Consider the following 22,336-nt stretch of genomic DNA (forward strand, 5'->3'; position numbering starts at 1 on the left):
CATTTCATAATTGCAACCTAGTACTCATTGTCGATATACCTTAACCTTTTAATCCTTCATAATCCCCAACAGTTGTTGCTTCTCGCATTGTTGCCAAAAGCAGTTGTTCATCCAGCTTGGCAACACTTGTAATGTGTATCTTAATGAGGAAAGGATCTGTTGGGACCACAAATGTTTTAAAGAAAATTGATGAACAACATCACATCTGGATATATATATATATATTGATAAACAATAGCAAAAATCATATAAGGCACAGACTTTCATAACACCCCCTGCTTCTCAAGGTGCTCATTGTTGAAACATTAATTTTTAATTTTCAAAGTAATTAATATGATAATTACCTTAAGTTGAAGGAACTGTCAATAAAAATAAACCAAAAAAGTAATGGCTTGTAGATGAAGAGTCCTATGGATTTATCTGGAACGTCTCTTAGTTATACATATTGATGTACTCCGTACTTTATTGGAGTAGAATAAATAATTTATCATCAAAGCATAGTCCAGCAGCACATGATAATTTCTTCTGCAATTCCCTTTTACTATCTATCCTACCCAACAAATTTGGTATCAAAGCTGTAAAACAATGTCAAGTTCTACGGTACCCACTGTGTTTAAATATTCCCCGAGTGAGGTTCCAATCTTTGAAGGCGATCATTACAATTATTGAAGTAGTAAAATTCAAGATTTCTTCATTTCACATGATCTTTGGAATATTGTAGCAGATGGATTCGAAGTACCACCTGCCTTCAACAGGTGTCTTTGCAGTCTGGACTTACGCTCAGCAAAACCAATACAAAGAAAATAAGAAAAAGGATTGCATTGCACTTGGCTATATCAAGCAAGGATGTTAAGAAAATTTATAAACGGATTTTCAATAAAAAGAAGGCAAAAGATGCGTTGGACGTTTTGGCAATACTTCAATATTTTCTTGTATGGTTGGAAAGATTTACGTCAAGCTTCAATATCTTTATGTCATTTACTATATAAAATATTTAATGAATTTACACAACCATCAAGCAATTTAGTATCATAATAATGTTTATACGAGTTTATAAGTTCTCCTTCAATTCAATACTTTTTCTATAACATTGAATAATATATTAAATATGTTAAAAATATACTTACAATCAGATCACAGTTATTATGTATGCAGAATAATAAAATATTTACTGTATTGCAAAGTTTATTGAGAATTATTTTATAGATCTATATACATATGCACATTCATTATCATATGGAATTATTTGAAAGTATACAATTTGATCTTCAATTCGATAAAAGGATATGAAGTTTGTATAGTGCAAACTATTGTGCATTATAGTTTTCGTCACCCTACAAACTATAGATACAAGAATTAAACTGTTTTGTCCTGCTTGTAGTCTTCTAGTTTGAGGATGTTGCATGCATATCCAGGTATATGTGTTGCCAAAATTCTTTATATGCAAAAAGATCCCATGATCATGCTACTGTCTTATTGTGTATAGATAGATGTATTTTGGATCTGGTTTGATGTTTTGACTTGTTTCGAATTCAGTAATTTGAAGATTGATATGAGAATTCAATGTGAGGTACTGTGATGCTTTTATTGGAGTTGTTGCATATATTTCTACAGAAAACGTGGAATGGTTAAAAAATTCTTGGAAGTTTATTAAGAAAATACAAATGAAAATAGAACTAAACAGAGCCCTTATTTTGTATAATTTTGTAATCAACCTAAAACCATGCCTCAATAGTTTGGAACTGATTAGTTGGAATTCAAAACCGATTATGAGATATTTTCTAAATTTACATAAACATGTGTAACATGACTCAAGTCTAAATAACATTTATTGTTACATTTTAATAAAATCTATGTTTAGAAAAAATTTAGAAATTAAATAGATGTTACTTCTGAAGTTTTTTAAGAAAAAAAATGTCTAGAATGCAATCATGTAGCGAAAAACACACACACACAAACAAGGACAAACAACTTATTGACGTCAACGGTTTTCAATACAGATACAAAACACATTATTCGTAAATAAAACATAAAATAAAATTTTACTCTTGATAATTATCACAACAAAGCACGGCCACATCAATCCCATCACCAGCACAGACCCATTTACCGACCACCTTTATAGTTCCTGTCGGTGGCGTTGTTGTTGCCGCTGCCACTGCCACCCTGCCCCGCCGATTTATTATCTGGCACCATGGTGCTGGAACCAACCCCAAATGCGAAATCCATGCTCACATTCGCAGCTGGTGGAGCAACAGGCGCTCCCGCAACCATGTTGCTCACATTCTTTCCAAAGTTTGTCACAGCTTCTTTCAACAACTGGAGTTGCTCGTATCCGAGTCCCTCCAAACCTGCACATCCCAGGGGTATCATACTCTCCCTTTTTATCCTCTCTAGCTCTTCTTTCTTTGCTTTCTCTGCAGCTATTCCTGCCTCTACACGAGCCAAATCATCAACTCCATTTTGCTGCATCGCCACCAAATGTTGACCCTCTCTCTGCTGATTACCTACACCAATATTTTCTGGGGAGAGGAACTTGTCAGACACTAAGTTTATACCTGGATGCCCAAACGAATGGGCCCTGTCTCCGGGCGAGAAGACTACGACGCCAGCCTCTGCACCAGTAAGGGTGCAAAGCTCACTCGCTTTCTTGAAAACCCCTTCTCGGCGCTTGGAGAAAGTAACTTGACGGTTGCTCTCCTTTTCTATCTTTTGCAAGGGTAACTTGCGACGGCCAGGTTTTCGCTGCGAAGATTCGGATTGACCTCCGGAACTGCTCATGTTATCGATGAAGGAAATATGCTACGCTTGTAAGAACTTAGACAATAAAATAGAAACAAATAAAGGATTCATTGATATATTGATTTGTATTTTTTTCATGCATGGATGTCGAATATTTATACTAGTCCAATCATTCTTGATAAGTTTTTTTTGTTGGAAAATTGGATTGATGGATTATATCCACTTTTTGTTTATACAAAATTGAACATATTAATAAAAATTATATTTCTAGTTATTGTTAATTAATTTTGGATATTGAAGTTTTCCCAGTTTTTGTCACAAAATCTTGGAGTTATAAGTAATATGTGATAGTGTGTTTTTTTATATTGTACTATTCAATTTTATTTCATGTTAATAAGAAAATACATATCATATGATATTAATATTCCACATTAAATATACAACCAACAATTGCTCAGTTTAAAAAAATACAGTATATACATAAATATGTATATCCAAAAACAAAATCAAGGAATACATATGAAAAGACTTCAATAACACTTCTATAATTTATTTTTTTTATCAAAAATACTTTTAGGGCACGCGTAATTTTGTTTGATGATTCATGTTGCTTCGAATCTTAAACCTTTAATGTGAAAATTTGTTGTGCATGCACAACTATTAGTAAAATTGCTGATAATTGCCGTGTCGCTTCGAAATTCGGTGTAAAATCTTTTAGTACTTTAAAAGTTGCATAACATCGTCTTATACTTTTACGAACATCACATGAAACCCTCCATGAAATCTCCCTTGTGTGATGAGATGATTTCCTATATATATTGTTTTCATGAGTGGTTTCAAGCAATATTTTTTAAAGTATAAGGGGTGTCATTAAATTTTTAAAGTAAAATGATGATTTACATGGAGTTTCAAAAATCATAAAAGGGTTTCATGCAATGTTTTTTAAAATACAAGGGGCGTCAAACAATTTTTAAAGTAAGAGGGGTTTTACACTGAGTTTTGAAATCACAATAGAGTTATGGGCAACCTTGTGTTTAAATTTAGAAATATTTCTATATTTGGTCACAATTCTTCAAATACTGAGGTTCACCGAACAAATTTTTATATTGGAGTTTCCAAAATGATGTTAAATGTTAAATGTTATGTTTTTTTCTCTTTTATCTAAATAGTAGACTAGATGATTAGATTTAAACAGGACAATTAACTAACTGAGTTTGAGTAATATAAAAAAATGATATTCGCTAGTTTTTCATTAATTTTTATTTTATATAGTACCCTTAAACCATTCAATTCAAGGAGAAAATCTCATTCAAACAATGAATGAAATAGTTATGTTAACATTAATAATATTAAAATGAAAACATTAGTAAACCAATAAAATTTTCTGCTTTAATTTTTAACCACAACTTCTCTAACTCTTTCTATTATCATGTTTGATATTCACCGTATATCTATACATATCCGTATATGCATACATATATTGTTTTAGCAGTGATTATAACAAAGAATTACAAGATGAATTTCAATCTTATGCTATAAACTACAGAGATACTTTTGCAAGAAAATTTGTAACAAAATATTATACAAATAAAATAAGACTGCCCTCAAGAATATTCAACATAATATATATATATATATATTTCAAACTTGGAACAATCATATAAATCTCAGAATGTTGTAATATGTTTATTTCGAAAACACATAAATATGAACACTACAAAAAAATAGTATATTTGTAACGAAATTTCATTCCTAAAGTCCACGTAGCTAACGTAATTTGATCCCTAATTCCGTCTCTAATATCATTAGTAACGGAAAAAGTGGATTTAAAAACGAAAAATTTTCGTTACAAAATTGATATTTTTTTGTAGTGGCATAAGGGGTCACCAAAGTTTCGATATCCGATTCAAGGAAACTAAGAACAAATGCAATGGAGATGCTATTTGTAGTAGATGAATAAGAAAATAAAAAAAAAAAAAAGTAGCTGTGGTAGTCTATTGTGATGTTGTGAGGCCAAGTTAACATACAGTGATATTTACAGTGAAGACGTTGGTAAACTTAATTTTTGTGTAATAACTTCTGATTTTTTCATTATCATTTTATTAAACATAACATAAATCTTAATTTTGTACGATAATGAGAATATCAACAAAGATAATGAAAATAAAAAATTACAAACAAATACGACAAAAACGAAAAATATCAATTGGTTTATGTACATATATAGGTCATATGAAATCTAGAAGGTGGTTATTAAATGCAAAAAATAAAATATAAGTGTACAAATTTATATATTGTTAATTTTGGTAAATAAACCAATTTAATTCAAAGAAAATACATATTAATTATTTAAAACAACATGAGTATGGTCTCTTGTATTTCTTCTTTCTCTCTTACTCTATTTGTTATTTGTCTTCTTTCGATTTTCAATTTTTAATTATTTATTAAATTGTTTTCTAACAAAATGAGATGCACATAACTTATTTTTCAATCATCCAGCACTTTTTACTTTTACTTAATCACCCTCTTTCTACGACTGGGACATGCTGAGGATCAAAGTTTGAATCCAACCAACATGTGTTCCAGTGATTTGACCATTCTCAAAAAATGTACTTTTTGTAGGTCCAGAAAAAGTCTAAAATGTCAATTAATAAACCTTTTTATTGGACCTTCTCAGGTTACAACATGTCTTTCATAATGAAAAAGGGTTAGCTTGGCAACAAGTCACAAGTTTTTGTAACAGATTTTAATTTTACTAGAAGTAAATTCACTCATATAGTATTTGTTACATGAGTCCCTTAACATAAAATGTCTTTTGTTACCACTTTTCATGTATAGAAACATTTTCTATGGACTAATCAACGCATAATTTTTTGCAAATTATAACTTCTCACTCATATCTCCATGAAACATATATCCATGTTTAACATATACATTTTCACAGTTGTAATATTTTTCATGGTTTTATTTGTTGTGACTTATAATAAAGACACAAAGCATTACGACAAGAAGAAAATACCAATTTCAGTAGTGCCAACAGTTCATCATACACCATAACAATATGGACTATACAAAGTACTAAAACTGATAAGCGAGGACAAAGGCCTGCACATCAATTTCCAGTACTTCAAAATTACTTTATACTTCCCATCAATCCTTAGAAGTATTATCATAAGGCATTACGAATAGTTGATCGAAGAAAATAGATATTATTAAGTACCTCGTCAGCTACTGCTGTAAATGACTTTCACCCTATCCTGTGCGGAAAACTGATAATGCATAGATTGTCCTATATTTAAATAGATACATTACAAAATATAATTAATGTTATGGATAGATTTCTACTCATTTTGGCATATTATTGATTGGTACAAAGGAATGGAGTAACTCACGCTCATACGATGTTTTCGATCACAGAATTTTGGAAATGCTTGATCTAAGCTTGCATGTCAGGGAAAGTGATGGATTACGGGGATTGAGACGTAATTGTAGGCATGATGATTGAGATTGAGTGATTAAAAGCGCGATTGAAGAACCGATCATCTATAAAAAGGGGGTCAAGGCATGGGATGAGATATCACAACTTACACTTACATTTCATAGCTTGAAGGATTGAGCGAAGCATTTGAGAGGAAGCACCACCGGGAGATATCATTATCTTTATCTTATTGCTTTCTTTTATTTTGAGCATGAGTAGCTAGTTTTATTTATTCTAGTCCAAGGTTGAATTTAGATTTCGGATTTAGATTTGTGAGATTATGTTTTGTTTTAAATTGCATCTTCGTTATGAAATTGATATTTGTGCAATTTTTGTGATTCATAACTACAATTATTTTATTTAATCTTTTATCGCTGCCGGATTTTAGATTGGTTTAGCAATTGTGTGTCAATTGAACATTTGGATCCGTAGTTGTGCACTTGTTTGATAAAGTGGTAAATAGGTTGACAAGCTTAACCTAGAAATTGCATGATCAAATAATTTAATCTTTTCGTAATTGACTGAATATTTGAATTGAGTTTTTCTCGGGCTATTTTCAATTGAGGAAATTAAATTATGGTCGTACCTAGATTATTTCTTTGATTAGGGATGTGGTTAATCGGTCCTACCATTGCCGCCAATAAAGTAAGGAAAAATCGGGCGTTATGATCGTATCTAATGCTTATAACCAATTTATCAATTGAATAACGAGATTATTTAAAATCAATGATCAAATCTTTAATCCGGTTTCTTGTTCACTCCTTGGATTAGAAGTTTAATCTTTTTGAAATCTACATTTTATCACTTATCTTAGTGAATTTCTAATCTATCCCCCAATATTTGAAATTGTGACAAAATAGAAATTAAACTTCACAGTGTCTGTGGATCGACCTCGGCACCACTTGCAAGGCGGCAATTGTGGTGTTAAAGAATTTTTATTGGGAGCACCGAAGCTACCAAAAACGCTTCTTCTACACATTCTCAGCATTTTTCCTTGATTGAATCTGTTCCGAATTTAGAGATTTCATGGACCCACGGACTTAGTGACATTTCACAATTGCAACCTAGTACTCATTGTTGATATATCTTAACCTTTTAATCCTTCATAATCCCAAACAGTTGTTGCTTCTTGCATTTTTTCCAAGAGCAGCTGTACATCCGGCTTGGTAACACTTGTAATGTATATCTTAATGAGGAAAAGAAAAAAACCAATCAATAGGATGAAAAGATACGTTCGGACCACAAATGTTTTAAAGAAAATTATGAACAACATCACATCTGGATATATATATATATATTGATAAACAATAGAAAAAATCATATAAGGCACAGACTTTCATAACACCCCTGCTTCTCTAGGTGCTCATTGTTGAAACAATAATTTGTAATATTCAAAGTAATTAATATGGTAATTACCTTAAGTTCAAGGAACTGTTAAGAATAATAAACCAAAAACGTAACGACTTGTAGATCAAGAGTCCTATGGATTTATCTAGAAAGTCTTTTAGTTCTACATATTGATGTACTCCGTGCTTCACTGGAGTAGAATAAAGAATTTATCATCAAAGCATAGTTCAGCAGCACCTTATATTTTCTTCTGCAATTCCCTTGTACTATCTATCCTACCCAACAAATTTGGTATCAAAGCTGTAAACACTACAAAAAGTAATATATTTATAACGGAATTTCGTCCCTAAAGTTCACGTAGCTAATGTAATTCCATTCCTAATTCCGTCTCTGGTGTCATTAGTAACGAAAAAAGTAGATTTAGAGACAAAAAAGTTTTATTACAAAAATGATTTTTTCTTGTAGTGAAAACAATGTCCAGTTCTACGGTACCCACCTTGTTTAAATATTCCCTGAGTGAAGTTCCAATCTTTGAAGGAGATCATTTCAGTTATTGGAGTAGTGAAATGCAAGATTTCTTCCTATCACATGATTATAGGATATTGTAGCAAATGCATTCGAAGAACCACCCGCAGAATGTATGTCTGCAGCCTGGACGAATGCTCAGCAAAAACAGTACAAAGAAAATAAGAAAAATGATTGCACTGCACTTCGCTATATCGAGCAAGGACTGGGTAATAAAATCTATCCACGGACTTTCAATAAAAAGATGGCAAAAGATGCATGGGACGTGTTGGATGTGTTTCATGGCAATGACATAGTTATCTTTATACGCCTTCAATCTTTATGGAGGGACTTTGACAACTTGGTGATGAAAGAGAGTTAAAATGTGACTAATTTTTTTACAAGGGCTGTTGACATTGTAAATCACATTGAAAGCCTAGGAGACACCATCCATAACAAGGTCATCGAGAAGATTCTCATAATTTTACCTCCAAATTCAACTCATAGAGCCTATATTTTCATATATTTTATAATTAAATTATAAATTATAATTAATATTTTGGATAGATATCTAATAAGTTTGATATAATCTCGATTTATGATAGGTTGGAGTATTTTAAGATACTCACGCTCATTCTCCGGGTCAAAAAAGAGAAAATCAGGATTGATTGTATGCGGCAAGAAAAGTCTTGATTTAAGAGGATGGTAGCGTGATTATAGGCATAAAGATGGAATAAGACTTGATTGAAGGCATGAATTAATTGAAGACTTGTTGTTTATAAAAGGACATTAGGACTTTGGATGGGATATCACAACTTACACTCCCTAATTTGGAGGATTGGGAAGGATGGTATGAGAGGAAGCCCCATCGGATGATCATCATTTTTACCACTTTTATTTATTTTTAAGCATATGTGTAGTTAATTTTATATTATAGTCCAAAGTTAAATTTAGATTTCGGATTTGGATATGTGATATTATATTTTGATTTAAATTAAATCTTTGTTATTAAATTAGTATTTGTGCAATGTCTGTGGTTCGTGCCTACAATTGTTTTATTTAATCTTGTATCACAACCGGATCTTAGATCGGTTTAGCAATTGTGTATCAATCAAATATATGCATCCATAATTGTGCACTTGTTTGATAAAGTGATAAATAAGTTGACAAGCTTACTCTAAGAATTGCATGATCAAATAATTTAATCTTTTCGGAATTGAATTAATATTTGAATTGAGTTTTTCTTGTGCTATTTTCAATTAAAGATATTAATTTATGGTCATACCTAGATTATTTTATTGGTTGTACCATTGCCACCAATAAACTAAGGAAAAATTGGGTGATATGATCGTATCTAATGCCTATAACCAATTTATCAATTAAATAACAAGATTTCTTATGCGCTCCTTGGGCTAGAAATTTAATCTCTTTGAAAATGAATTTTTTTCCGGTCGCTTATTTTAATTACCTTGATTGAATTTTCTAATCTATCCCCCAATATTTGAATGTGTGACAAAACATGAATTAAACTTCACATTCCCTATGGATCGACCCGGCACCACTTGCTATGCAGCGATTGTGATGTTAGACAATTTTTTATTAGGAGCACCGAGGCTACAACTTTTTGGCTCCGTTGTTGGGGGATGGTGTTTGATTTATTTGATTTTTTTTCATTCAATTATATTTTATATTATATATTTCAATTGTTTATGCCACGATCTTCTCGTACAGAAAATTTGATATACGAAGCAGAAATCAAAAGGTTAGTGAGAAAATTGTGGAAGGAAGCAAAAAGAATGCTAGAATTTGAGAAGGCTTCGAGTTTGCAACCAGGCGAATCGATCAAGCAAGAATCCGATATGGCAGAAGAAGATACCCGCATGCTCTGGGAGTTAGCCGTGTCTAATCTAAACTTACAGCCTCTATGCATTATTTTTCCAGAATTTAAGGTAATGCTAATTTTGAATTACGATCCGGACTAATACACTTTTTGCCCTCATTTCATGGCCTTGTAGGAGAGGAACCACATAAACATTTGTAGGAATTCGATGTGGTTTGCTCGAGCATGAAACCACCAACGGTTACAGAAGAGCAAGTAAAGCTACGGGCATTCCCTTTTTCACTGAAGGACGCGGCAAAGGAATGGCTCTTTTGGCTATCACTTGGAGGGATCTGAAAAAGAAGTTTTTATAAAAAATATTTTCCGACATCGCGGGCGGCGACATTGCTGAAGGAAATTTGCAACATCAAGCCACAACAAGGAGAGACGTTGCATGAATATCTGGAGAGGTCCAACAGGCTTTGTACGAGATAGACACAACACCAGATTACTGACCAACTATTACTCCAATACTTTTACAATGGGCTGAGCATGCGAGACCGGAACAACATTGATGTTGTTAGCCAAAGAGCATTGGCGGATAAAACACCGAAAGCCGCATGGGAGCTGATCACGAGGATGGCAGAGAATTCGCAGCAGTTCGGAACTAGAGGACTCGAATATTCGGAAGGTAATGATTCTCTTCGGCAACAAATTTCCGAACTTACAAAATTTGTTCATCAATTGGCTGCAAGAAACACGCGCCATGTGAAAGCGTGTGTCATTTGCACGAGCCCGGAGCATGCCACCGATGCATGTCCTTTCTTGCACGAGGGAAGTCATGACGATGTGAATGTAGTTGGTTTTGGTCCACCGAAGCAACTGCAATATGACCTTTATTCAAACACCTAAAACCCAATATGGAACGATCATCAAAATCTTAAGTATGGGAATATGCAACAGCAAGGGTTCCGATCGCAAGTACCTCTGCAACAATACTTCCAGTCAACACCACCACCTTCTCGTCTCAAATATCTTTGCGACAAATTGGGCATGATCAATATCTAAGCTCCAACGTTAGGACGAGTGTTATATATATAAAGATAGTGCTAGACATATGTATATGTATTAATTAATATCTAATTGTATTGTGGGCCTTGAGCCAAAATAGATTAGGGCTGCACATATATATATATATATATATGTAATTTTATTGTACTTTTCAAGCCAGTGAAATAACCTTAAGTTAACAAACTACAACTTGCTATCCTTTTAAAAACTCATCTTTCTCATTATATCTTTGCAATTAAAATTCACATAAAAACTTCAACTAATTTGAACTTTAAACTTCGCTTTCAAAGTATGTCATTATTTTTTGGATTGCCTTTCTCTCTTATCACCATGTAGAACTTGCAGGTCCCCTTTTGCATTCATTGTTCATCATACTCATTCTTAAAGAATATCAATTGAAATAATGGGGATACTCATTTATTTGATCACTCAAATCATTAGTTGATTTGAAAATTGTCCTAATTTGATCACTCTTTTGGGTGTTCTCTGTACATTGTAGTGTCACTACAAAAAAATAATATATTTGTAACGGAATTCCGTCCCTAAAGTTCATGTAGCTAACGTAATTCCATTCCTAATTCCGTCTCTAATGTCATTAGTAACGGAAAAAGTAGATTTAGAGACAAAAAAATTTTGTTACAAAATTGATTTTTTCTTGTAGTGTGTTATTATCCATCTGGTTTTATATTGAACCAATATTCACAATATGTTATGCGTAGTGCAATGAAGTTTTTGTGGTTTAGTTACAATTTATGTCGCAATATATTTTGGCAATACTTTAAATATCTTGTATGGTTGAAAAGATTTACATCACACTTCAATATCATTATGTCATTTACTATATAAATATTTAATAACTTTACAGAAGCATTAAGCAACTTAGTATCATATTAATGTTTATATGAGTATATAAGTTCTCCGTAAATTCAATATTTTTTCTATAACATTGAATAATACATTATATTATTAATATTATGTGGTCTATGTGAAGTAGTGGCTTATGTGAAAGATCTCCACTACTCCACTATCCCCACTACTCCACTTCATTACTAAATGTTAATGTGACATAAATGAAAGGTCTCCACTACTCCACTCGTTGGTTACTTCTTTGATGGAATGAAGTAATTGAGACATGAATTTTAGACTTTTTGGTCCCATAAGCATCACTATATAAAGCCTTCTACACCATCTAGAAAAAATAGTGCAAGTACTTAGAAGAACCAAGAAAGATTGCATTTGAGTTTGACAGCAATGGCCGGAGGTATATTCTCGGGATTCATTTTAGTTTCGATTCTTTGAGATATTTTTTATAAAATTGATGTTGAAAATCATTTTGAGATCGATATTCTTGCAATGTTATGTGATTAGTGTAGTTTTGATTAATCTTGAAATAGCCACAACGTTTCTGATTAATTGAAATTATATTTTTTATTTTTACAATCATATTTAGTAAATAAGATAAATTGTAATTAATCATACGTGATATAATGAAATTTACCCACAGGAATTTTGTTATATTTGTATGACTACTTAGGATACTATATCAACTATATTTCTAATTTACCCACAGGAATTTGAAATGGAAGGTAGTTGATAGTTTTATCATATGTTTAAATGAGTCTAATCGAATTAAAACTTTAGCCCACATACATGTTTTATGTCAATAGATTCATATTTTTTCATGTCTTACATTGGTAAAACATGTTGTATGGTTTATTTGTGCTTCGATTTAATTATGTTTTGAGCATGTTTATTTATTTATTTTTATTGCAACAATTCAATATATTAATGTCTCTGATATAAAATCCGATATTCCCAATCATAATGGTGACAATTATTAAGTTTGGAATGAGAGAATTCTTCTGCATTTGGGTTGGATGGACATAGATTATGCCATCAGAAAAGATGAACCGCCTCCTATTACTGAAAATAGCACTCTAGATTAGGTCGATCTTTATGAAAAATGGGAGAGATCTAACCGTCTCTGCGTTATGTTCATAAAGACTCGAATATCTGCTGGAATAAGGGGTTCTGTTGAGCATTGTACTAATTTCCATGCCTTGTTGAAAGCTATTGATGATCAATTTGTGACATCTGATAAGGCATTGGCTAGTACGTTGATAACGCAATTCTCATCCTTAAAACTTACTGGGTTAAGAGGTGTACGTGATCACATCATGCGCATGAGGGATATAGCGGCTCAATTGAAGCGACTGGAAGTTGATATGTCTGATTCCTTCCCTGTTCACTTTATTTTGCGTACTCTTCCTCCACAATATGGTCCTTTTAAGATCTCTTACAATACACATAAGGATAAATGGTCAATAAATGAATTGATGACCATGTGTGTTTAAGAAGAGGGACGTCTTGCTATGGAAGAGGGAGAGAAAGTGAACATGGCAGTTATGACTGAAGGAAAGAATATGAAATATCAAGCCAAAAATAAAGGGAAGGAAAATATTCCTCCACAAAATGACATCAAGAAAGCCAACACGTGTTTTTTCTGTAAAAAGAAAGGACACATAAAGAAAAATTGTCCTAAATACTTCAAGTAGCTTGAGAAAAAAGGTACTCAAATTTCATTTGTATGTTATGAATCCAATACAGTTGATGTTAATCATAATACATGGTGGATTGATTCTGGTTCTACAATCCATGTTACAAATTCCATGCAAGGATTGCAAAACCGTCGGAAACCAGTGGGAAGTGAGTTGAGCATCTATTCTGGAAACAAAATGCCATCACATGTGGAAGCTATTGGGATGTGCAATCTAGTTTTAAGTAGTGGTTTTTTTTTTTTTAACTTTTGAAAAAACGTTTTACATTCGTAATTTTTTTAGAAACTTAATTTATGTTTCAAAACTTGTTTCATGTGGCTACTATTTTACTTTCACCAACCTTGGTTTTTGTTTATCTTTCAAATCAAATGTCATTGGAAATGGAGTTTTGAGTGATGGTCTTTTTTGACTTAATATGAAAAATATTGATTGCCCAACTACTTTACACGTTCAAGATAATGTCGGTACTAAACGATGTATTATGGATGAAAATTTCTCTATATTGTGGCACCAAAGATTGGGACATATCTCCATTGAGAGAATCAAAAGATTGGTAAATGAAGGAGTATTTGGTACCTTGAATTTTACTGATTTTGAGACTTGTGTGGATTGCATTAAAGGTAAGCAAACCAACAAGTCTAAAGGGGTGAAAAGATGAGTACAAACCTATTGGAGGTTATACATACACATATTTGTTATCCAAACATGGAGGCAAGTAGTCCAAAATACTTTATCACTTTCATTGACGATTTTTCACGTTATATGTATCTCTATTTTCTTCATTCTAAAGCTTAAGATGCCTTTAAAGTTTTCAAGGCTGGAGTAGAGAAACAATGTGAAAATTAGATTAAAACTATTCGATCAGATAGAGGTGGTGAATATTATGGTAGATATACAGGAAATGGACAAGCACCTGGTACTTTTGCAAGGTTTGTTCAAGAGCATGGGATTGTTGCCCAATACAGTATGTCTGGTTCTCCCGATCAAAATGGTATTGCTGAAAGAAGAAACTGGACCTTAATGGATATGGTGAGGAGTATGTGGAGTAATGTAAAACTCTCTGAGTCCTTGTGGATTGAAGCTTTAAAGACGGCAGCGTATATATTGAATCGAGTTCCAACTAAGTTTATCTTAGAGACACCTTTTGAGTTATTTAAAGGTTGAAAACCGAGTTTAAGACATATACGCGTTTGGGGATGTCAGTCTGAAGTGAGAGTTTACAATCGACAAGAAAAGAAACTAGACCCAAGGACCATTAGTGGATATTTCATTGGATATGCTGAAAGGTCCAACAAAGGGTTAGAGATTCCATTGTCCATCTCACAATATTAAAATTATGGAATTAAGAAACGCGAAATTTCTTGAAAATTACTTGATCAGTGGGAGTGATCGCCTTCGGAACGTTGTTTCTGGAAAGAATCATCATGAAGCTCAACCCTCTGATTCAAGTAATAGATTAGTTGTAATTTATACCTGATAACTTTTGATTTTGTCATATTTTATAGATTATATTTATTTATTTAATTATTTATTTATGTCAAATTTTAGTATTATTTATGTTAATTTACTCTAATAATTGTATTTATTTCATCTTGTGTGTATAATATTAATTTACTAATTTTTAAGTGTAATTTATAAATAAATTAAATTAATTGATGTGTTTCTTGAATTATATTTTTAGGCATTATTTATGTGCTATCTAAGTATTTAATTTTGGCTAAATTAATTTTATTTAATAAGTATTATTTATTTAAATAAAAATTTATATGGTGTTTATTATTTATATAGGTGAAATAATGCTTAAAAACTCATGTAGAAGTCCAAAACTGGCTTTAAAAATGAAAAAATAGCTTCAGAAGCGAAAAAACAGTCACCGGCGCAAAAATCAACAAAAGTCCATGGTCAATGCTAGAAAGTCAACACGTAAAAGTCAAAGTCAACAACTGCGTGGAATTCAAGCGGCGGCCGCGCGGAAAGTAAGTGAGCGCGGAAAGTGAGCGGGCGCGGAATTCAAGCGGCGGCCGTGCGGAAAGTAAGCAAGCGCGGAATCAAGCGGCGGCTGGTGCGGAAAGTGAGCGGAGGCTGCCCAAAGTGAGCTAGCATGGAAAGCGATGAAGGCTGCACGGAAATTTGAGCGAAGCGGAATTCTATGTTCATTAATCCGTGAGCGGCGGCTGCATTTATGAGCGCGGAAGTCCATACATGAAAGGAAAACGATGGCGGCTGGTGCGGACTCCGTGAGCGGCAGCTGCATAGGAGTGCTCGAGCGCGGAAGGTGAGCGGCGGTTGCAATTACTGTCGCTGGTCAGCGGCGGCTGTATTAATTGCCGCTGGTCAGCGGTGCATTTACTGTGCCGCCACAATAATTCCTACACAGAATTTCGTCGCATTTATGTCTCCTGCACCCTCAGCTCCTGCATTTACTACACTCTCCCAACTCCCTAAATTAAATTCCTACACTACTTTTTAGCTAATGTTTTGCTATTTTTGTGTAATTTTTATTCTAGAACGTTTTAGAAAATAGGTAGTTATGAGTAGTTGTATTAATAGCTATTTTTAGAGTAAGTTATTTATGTTTATTTTTAGAGGTAGTTAGTTGCTATTTTTAGAAGTAGTTATTTATTGGCGGTTGTAACCGCCAAGCTTCTAGAAGTTTTTTCCTTATAAATATCCCCTTTAATTGTACCATATACACACATATATACACCATATATACACAATAATATACATTCCATACACTCTATTTTCTCCATTTCTTCTCTCTCATATTTTTACCTAGTTTAGATTTTCGATTTTGTGTCGCGAGCAAACTGATTTTCTCTTCATTTTCTTTTAATTCCTCCATATTATTTTAGCTAGTAAAATTTCTATCATACTTCCTCACCTCACATTCACCCAAAAATTTCATGTTCGATTTGAATTGTTCAAGTTAGATTTCGGCAAGGTTGCGGAAGGGCGATAGAATAATCGACTATTTCAGCCCTGTTTCATGTCACAAACAGATTCCGGGTAATTCAACGTAGCTAAGTACGTGGGAGCCTTGTCAACCTGCTTAGTTGTTGTTCTAAATTCGATTCCGATTAAGGAGACGTATCAAAAGGGTAGAGCCACTAGCGGAACGGTTGGAAGAATAATTCATGGGGCATAGGCGATGGTCTATTGGGTCACAAAAATTTCTAGTGACAGTAGAGTTTCTTTCTTATAATGTTCTTCGCCGGGTGTCGCTGAAGCCTCATTGTAAATCCCCTAAGGTCGAGTACCAACCGAGTCGAGAATCGGCTTAAGCGAGCAAATGCGATCACATTCATTCCTCCGAGCCGCTTTGCAATTATACATATATTTTTCGCTATAACGCCATCGTCATCTCGCTCATTTCATCCATAAAAATCTAGCCATTAAGGAACGCAAAAGTTAGACACAAACGTCTTGCTTCATCCTTTCGAGATACATATATTTTATCGCTTTTTAGTTAGATTTAATTTCTGCAATTTATCTTTTCAGTTTCTTCAATTGTATTAACTCATTGCACTTTTCTAATTAAATATAGGATATTCGCATATTCCCTGAGTTCGACCCGGACACTCACCGGTTAAAGAGATTTTTTATTTTTGACGAAGAATATTTGAGTTACTACACGAACACGCACGACACAATTTTCATTTTATACATATATCATTTTTTGTATCTTAAAAGATATTTTTAAATCGCTCCAAAAATCTTTGATCAAGTAATAGATTAGTTGTAATTTATACCCCTCAAGTACAAACCAGTATTAGACGACCAACTATCGCAATTCCACAAGCTGCTGATACTGATCAAGTAGATCGCAATGTACACGAGGAACAACAGTAAATTGTTGAACAACCAGTTGATATTGTTGATCAACAGGCTGAGCAACAAGTTTCCCAGGAGAATGATGATATAGTGTTAAGAAGATCTACTAGAATAAGGAGATCTGTTATCCGTGCTGATTATGTTGTCTACCTACAAGATTGTGACTACAATATTGGAGTCGAAAATGATCCTGAAACGTTTTCACAGACTATGAGTTCATCAACATCTAACTTGTGGTATAGTGCTATGAAAGAAGATATGGATTTTATGACATCCACTAAAGTTTGAATCTTGTCAAGTTACCTGATGGTATAAAATCCGCAGACGTAAATGGGTCTTTAAAACAAAGAAAGACTTGAAAGGTAACATTGAAAGATATAAAGCACGACTTGTTGCCAAGGGTTTCACTCGAAAGGAATGAGTCAACTACACGGAGACTTTTTCTTCTGTATCAAGGAAAGATTCTCTTTGAATTATTATGGCATTAGTAGCACACTTTGATTTTGAGTTACATCAAATGGATGTGAAAACGGCATTTCTTAATGGCACTCTAGATGATGAGGTTTATATGAAACAACCTGAAGGATTCTTCTCTAGAGACGGTGAGCATTTAGTATGTAAGCTAAATAAATCCATATATGGTTTAAAACAAGCCTCTCATAAATGGTATTTAAAGTTTCATAATATCATTACTTTATTTGGTATTGAAGAAAATGTTATGGATCAATGTATATACCTGAAGGTTAGTGGGAGTAGGATTTGTTTTCTTGTGCTATATGTAGATGATATTTTGCTTGCTACTAATAATAAAGATCTGCTATACGAGGTGAAATATTTTCTCTCTACAAATTTTGACATGAAAGATATGGGAGAGTTATTTTATGTCATTGGCATTAAGATCCATAGGGAAATATCTCGAGGTATTTTGGGTTTGTCTCAAGAGACCTATATCAATAAAATTTTAGAGAGATTTTGGATGAAAGATTGCTCACCAAATGTAGCTCCAATTGTCAAGGGCGACAAATTCAGTTTAGATCAATGCCCTAAGAATGATTTTGAGCGGGATTATATGACTAACATTCCATATGCTTCAGTGGTTGGAAGCATCATGTATGCTCAGGTATGTACTAGATCTAATATATTATATGTTGTTGGACTGTTAGGAAAATATCAGAGTAATCCAGGTCCTGACCACTGGAGAGCTACAAAGAAGGTATTGAGGTACCTTAAAGGGGCAAAGGATTACATGCTCATGTACAGACGAGCCGATAGTATATATGTTATTGTTACTCTGATTCAAACTTTGCTAGTTGTGTTGATTCTAGAAAATCAACATCTGCCTACATTTTCATGTTAGCTAATGGAGCCATATCCTGGAGAAGCGCAAAACAGACATTGACAGCTACTTCTACCATGGAGGCAAAGTTTGTTTCGTGTTTCGAAGCTATTTGTCATGGTATATGGTTGAAGAGTTTCATATATGGGCTTAAAATTGTGGATTCTATTGCTAGGCTATTCAAGATATATTATGACAATTCTACTATGGTTTTTATGGCTAAGAATAATAAAAGTGGTAGTCGATGTAAGCACATCGATATTAAGTACTTAGCCATAAGGGAACGTATTAAAGAAAATAAAGTGGTCATTGAACACGTTTGCACTAAATTGATGATTGTTGATCCCTTAACTAAAGGCATGCCACCAAAGAATTTTAAGAATCATGTGGTACGAATGGGACTTGGTTCTGTGATGTAATTTCATTTATTCGTACATCTTTGTATTAAATAAAACTCTTATTCAATTGATATTTTTCTCATTTGGTTTTATGCGCATATTTGTCTTGAGAAAATTATCGTAAAGGTGAGACCTAGAATAAACATAAGGTTTATTCATTAAGATGTTTGAGTGGTTTTAGGAACCAAACTACATTGTAATACATGGAAGATAATACTTGTTGAAGAGGGTCTATCACCGTAATTCATATATTTTGTTTCTTATAGAGTAAATTATAGACCAAGTGGGAGAATATTAATATTATGTGGTCTATATGAAGTAGTGGCCTATGTGAAAGGTCTCCGCTACTCCACTTCATTACTAAATGTTAATGAGAGTGAAAGGTCTCTACTAGTATCCCCACTACTCCACTCTTCATGTTGGTTACTTCTTTGATGGAATGAAGTAATTGAGACATGAATTTTGGACTTTTTGGTACCCTGAGCATCACTATATAAAGCCTACTACACCATCTAGAAAAAATAGTGCAGGTGCTAAGAAGAACCAAGAAAGATTGCATTTGAGTTTGACACCAATGGCCGAAGGTATGTTCTCGGGATTCATTTTAGTTTTGATTCTTAAGTTCTATTCCGCATTGAATCGATTACAATGCTAACATATATATGTTTAAAATTTACTTACAATCTGATCACAATTATTATATATGCAAAATAATAAAATATTTACTGCATCGCAAACTTTATTGAGATATATTTTATAGATCTATATGCATATGCACATTCATTATCGTATGGAATTATTTAAAAGTATACAACTTTATCTTCAATTTGATGAAAGGATATGAAGTTTGTATGGTGCAAACTATTGTGCATTATAGTTTTCGTCACCCCACAAACTATAAATACAAGAATTAAACTGTTTTGTACTACTTCTAGTCTTCTAGTTGGAGGATGTTGCATGCATATCTACGTATATGTGTTGCCAAAATTCTTTATATGTAAAAAGATCCCATCATCATGCTATTCTCTTATTGTGTATAGATGTATTTTTGATCTAGTTTGATGTTTTGACTTGTTTCGAATTCAGTAATTTGGAGATTAATATGAGAATTCAATGTGAGGTAATGTGATGTTTTTATTGGAGTTGTTGCGTATATTTCTATAGAAAATGTGGAAGGTTTAAGAAATTCAGGGAAGGTTTATTAAGAAAATATAAATGAAAATAAAACTAAAACCATGCGTCAATAGTTTGGGACTAATTCTTGGGAATCCAAAACTGACTATAAGGGGGCATTTGGTACAGAGAATGGAATTGCAGAGAAATGATAATAGAGAATAGAATTGGAGATAAATGAAATTGAGTAGAGAATCAGAATTAATTCTCTTGTTTGATAAAACAAAGAATTCATTTGAGAAATCTAAAAACAAATGCAGATATATGAATGATCAAATAAAAATAAATGATTAACCCGATAAAAATAGAGTTTTAACGAATGAGAATTCATGAAAAATATTTTTGGTAAATGTTTTTTCAAAAAATTATAAATTATATATGATGTTTTTTAAGATTATGTTTTTGTACAATTTCTTAAAATATCGTAAAAATTAAATACTTTAAAAATAAATTAAGTTTGTTTTTTGTAAAATTAAAATAATATAATTTTAAAAAAATTATAAAAATTAAATAGTACAAAAAAATTTTAAAAATTAAAAAATATATATATACTGCAACATCATTTCTCTCTATTTCTCTGCATATGGGAGAGAAATAAAAATAGAGAAATGGAAATGATTTATTTCTCAAGTTTCATTTATCTGACTCAAACAAACAAGAGAAATGATACAATTTTCATTTCTCTGGCCTCATTTCTCTGTACCAAACACAACCGCTTTCTAAATTTCCTTAAACATATGTAATAGGACTTTAGGCCAAATAACATTTATTGTTACCTTTTAATAAAATTTATGTTAGAAAAAATTAGGAACTAAAAGGACTTGTTACTTATGAGGTTTCTTAAGAAAAAACAAAATCCAAAATGCAATCATGTAGCAAAAAGCACACACGCACAAACAAGGACAAACAAGTTATTAACGTCAACAGTTTTCAACATGGATACAAAACTCATTATTCTTAAATCAAAAATAAAATAAATTTCACTCTTGACACTTTATCACGTACAACCGACCACGGCCACATCAATCCCAGCACCAGCATAGACCCATTTACCAACCACCTTTATAGTTCTTGTTAGTGGAGTTGTTGTTGCTGCTGCCACTGCCACCCTGCCCCGTCGATTTATTATGTAGCTCCATAGTGCTAGAACCCACCCCAAATGGGCAATCCATTCTCACATTCACAGCTGCTGGAGCAACTGGCACTCCTGCAACCATGTTGCTCATATTCTTTCCTAAGTTTGTCACAGCCTCTTTCAAAAATTGGAGTTGCTCGTATCCGAGTCCCTCCAAACCTGCACATCCCAAGGGTATCATACTCTCCCTTTTTAGCCTCTTTAGCTCTTCTTTCTTTGATTTCTCTGCAGCTATTCCAGCCTCTACACGAGCCAAATCATCAACTCCATTTTGCTGCATCGCCACCAAGTGTTGACCCTCTCTCTGTTGATTACCTACACCAATATTTTCTGGGGAGAGGAACTTGTCAGACACTAAGTTTATACCTGGATACCCAAACGAATGGGCCCTGTCTCTGGGCGAGAAGACTACGACGCCAGCCTCTGCACCTGTAAGGGTGCAAAGCTCACTCGCTTTCTTGAAAACCCCTTCTCGGCGCTTGGAGAAAGTAACTTGACGGTTGCTCTCCTTTTCTATCTTTTGCAAAGGTAACTTGCGACGGCCAGGCTTTCGCTGCGAAGATTCGGATTGATCTCCGGAACTGCTCATGTTATCGAGGATGGAAATAAGCTAAGCTTGTAAGAACTTAGACAAGGAAAGAGAAACAAATAAATGATGCATTGATATATTGATTTGTGTTTTTTTTCATGCATGGATATCTAATATTTATACTAGTCCAATCATTCTTGATAAGTTTTTTTTGTTGGAAAATTGGATTGATGGATTATATCCAATTTTTGTTTATACAAATTTTTACATATTAATAAAAATTATATTACTAATTATTGTTAATTAATTTTGGATATTGAAGTTTTCCCAATTTTTGTCACAAAATCTTGGAGTTATAAGTATTATGTGATAGTGTTGTGTGTTATATTATACTGTGCAATTTATTTCATGT

At 33.1% G+C, this 22,336-nt stretch overlaps 2 protein-coding genes across 2 annotated transcripts; both read right to left on the reverse strand.

The window, feature by feature from the left end:
- Positions 1–2,106: 2,106 nt before the first annotated feature.
- On the reverse strand, positions 2,107–2,781 carry LOC127254366 (agamous-like MADS-box protein AGL61). The gene has a single exon (XM_051279458.1). The coding sequence runs from the start codon at positions 2,779–2,781 to the stop codon at positions 2,107–2,109; it is 675 nt and encodes a 224-aa protein (XP_051135415.1).
- Positions 2,782–21,309: 18,528 nt separating this feature from the next.
- LOC127254368 (agamous-like MADS-box protein AGL61) lies at positions 21,310–21,984 on the reverse strand. Its single transcript, XM_051279459.1, has one exon. The coding sequence runs from the start codon at positions 21,982–21,984 to the stop codon at positions 21,310–21,312; it is 675 nt and encodes a 224-aa protein (XP_051135416.1).
- Positions 21,985–22,336: the final 352 nt, after the last annotated feature.

Source organism: Andrographis paniculata, unplaced genomic scaffold (genome assembly GCF_009805555.1).
Source record: "Andrographis paniculata isolate CXL003 unplaced genomic scaffold, ASM980555v1 Contig52END, whole genome shotgun sequence".
Taxonomy (NCBI): Eukaryota; Viridiplantae; Streptophyta; class Magnoliopsida; order Lamiales; family Acanthaceae; genus Andrographis; species Andrographis paniculata.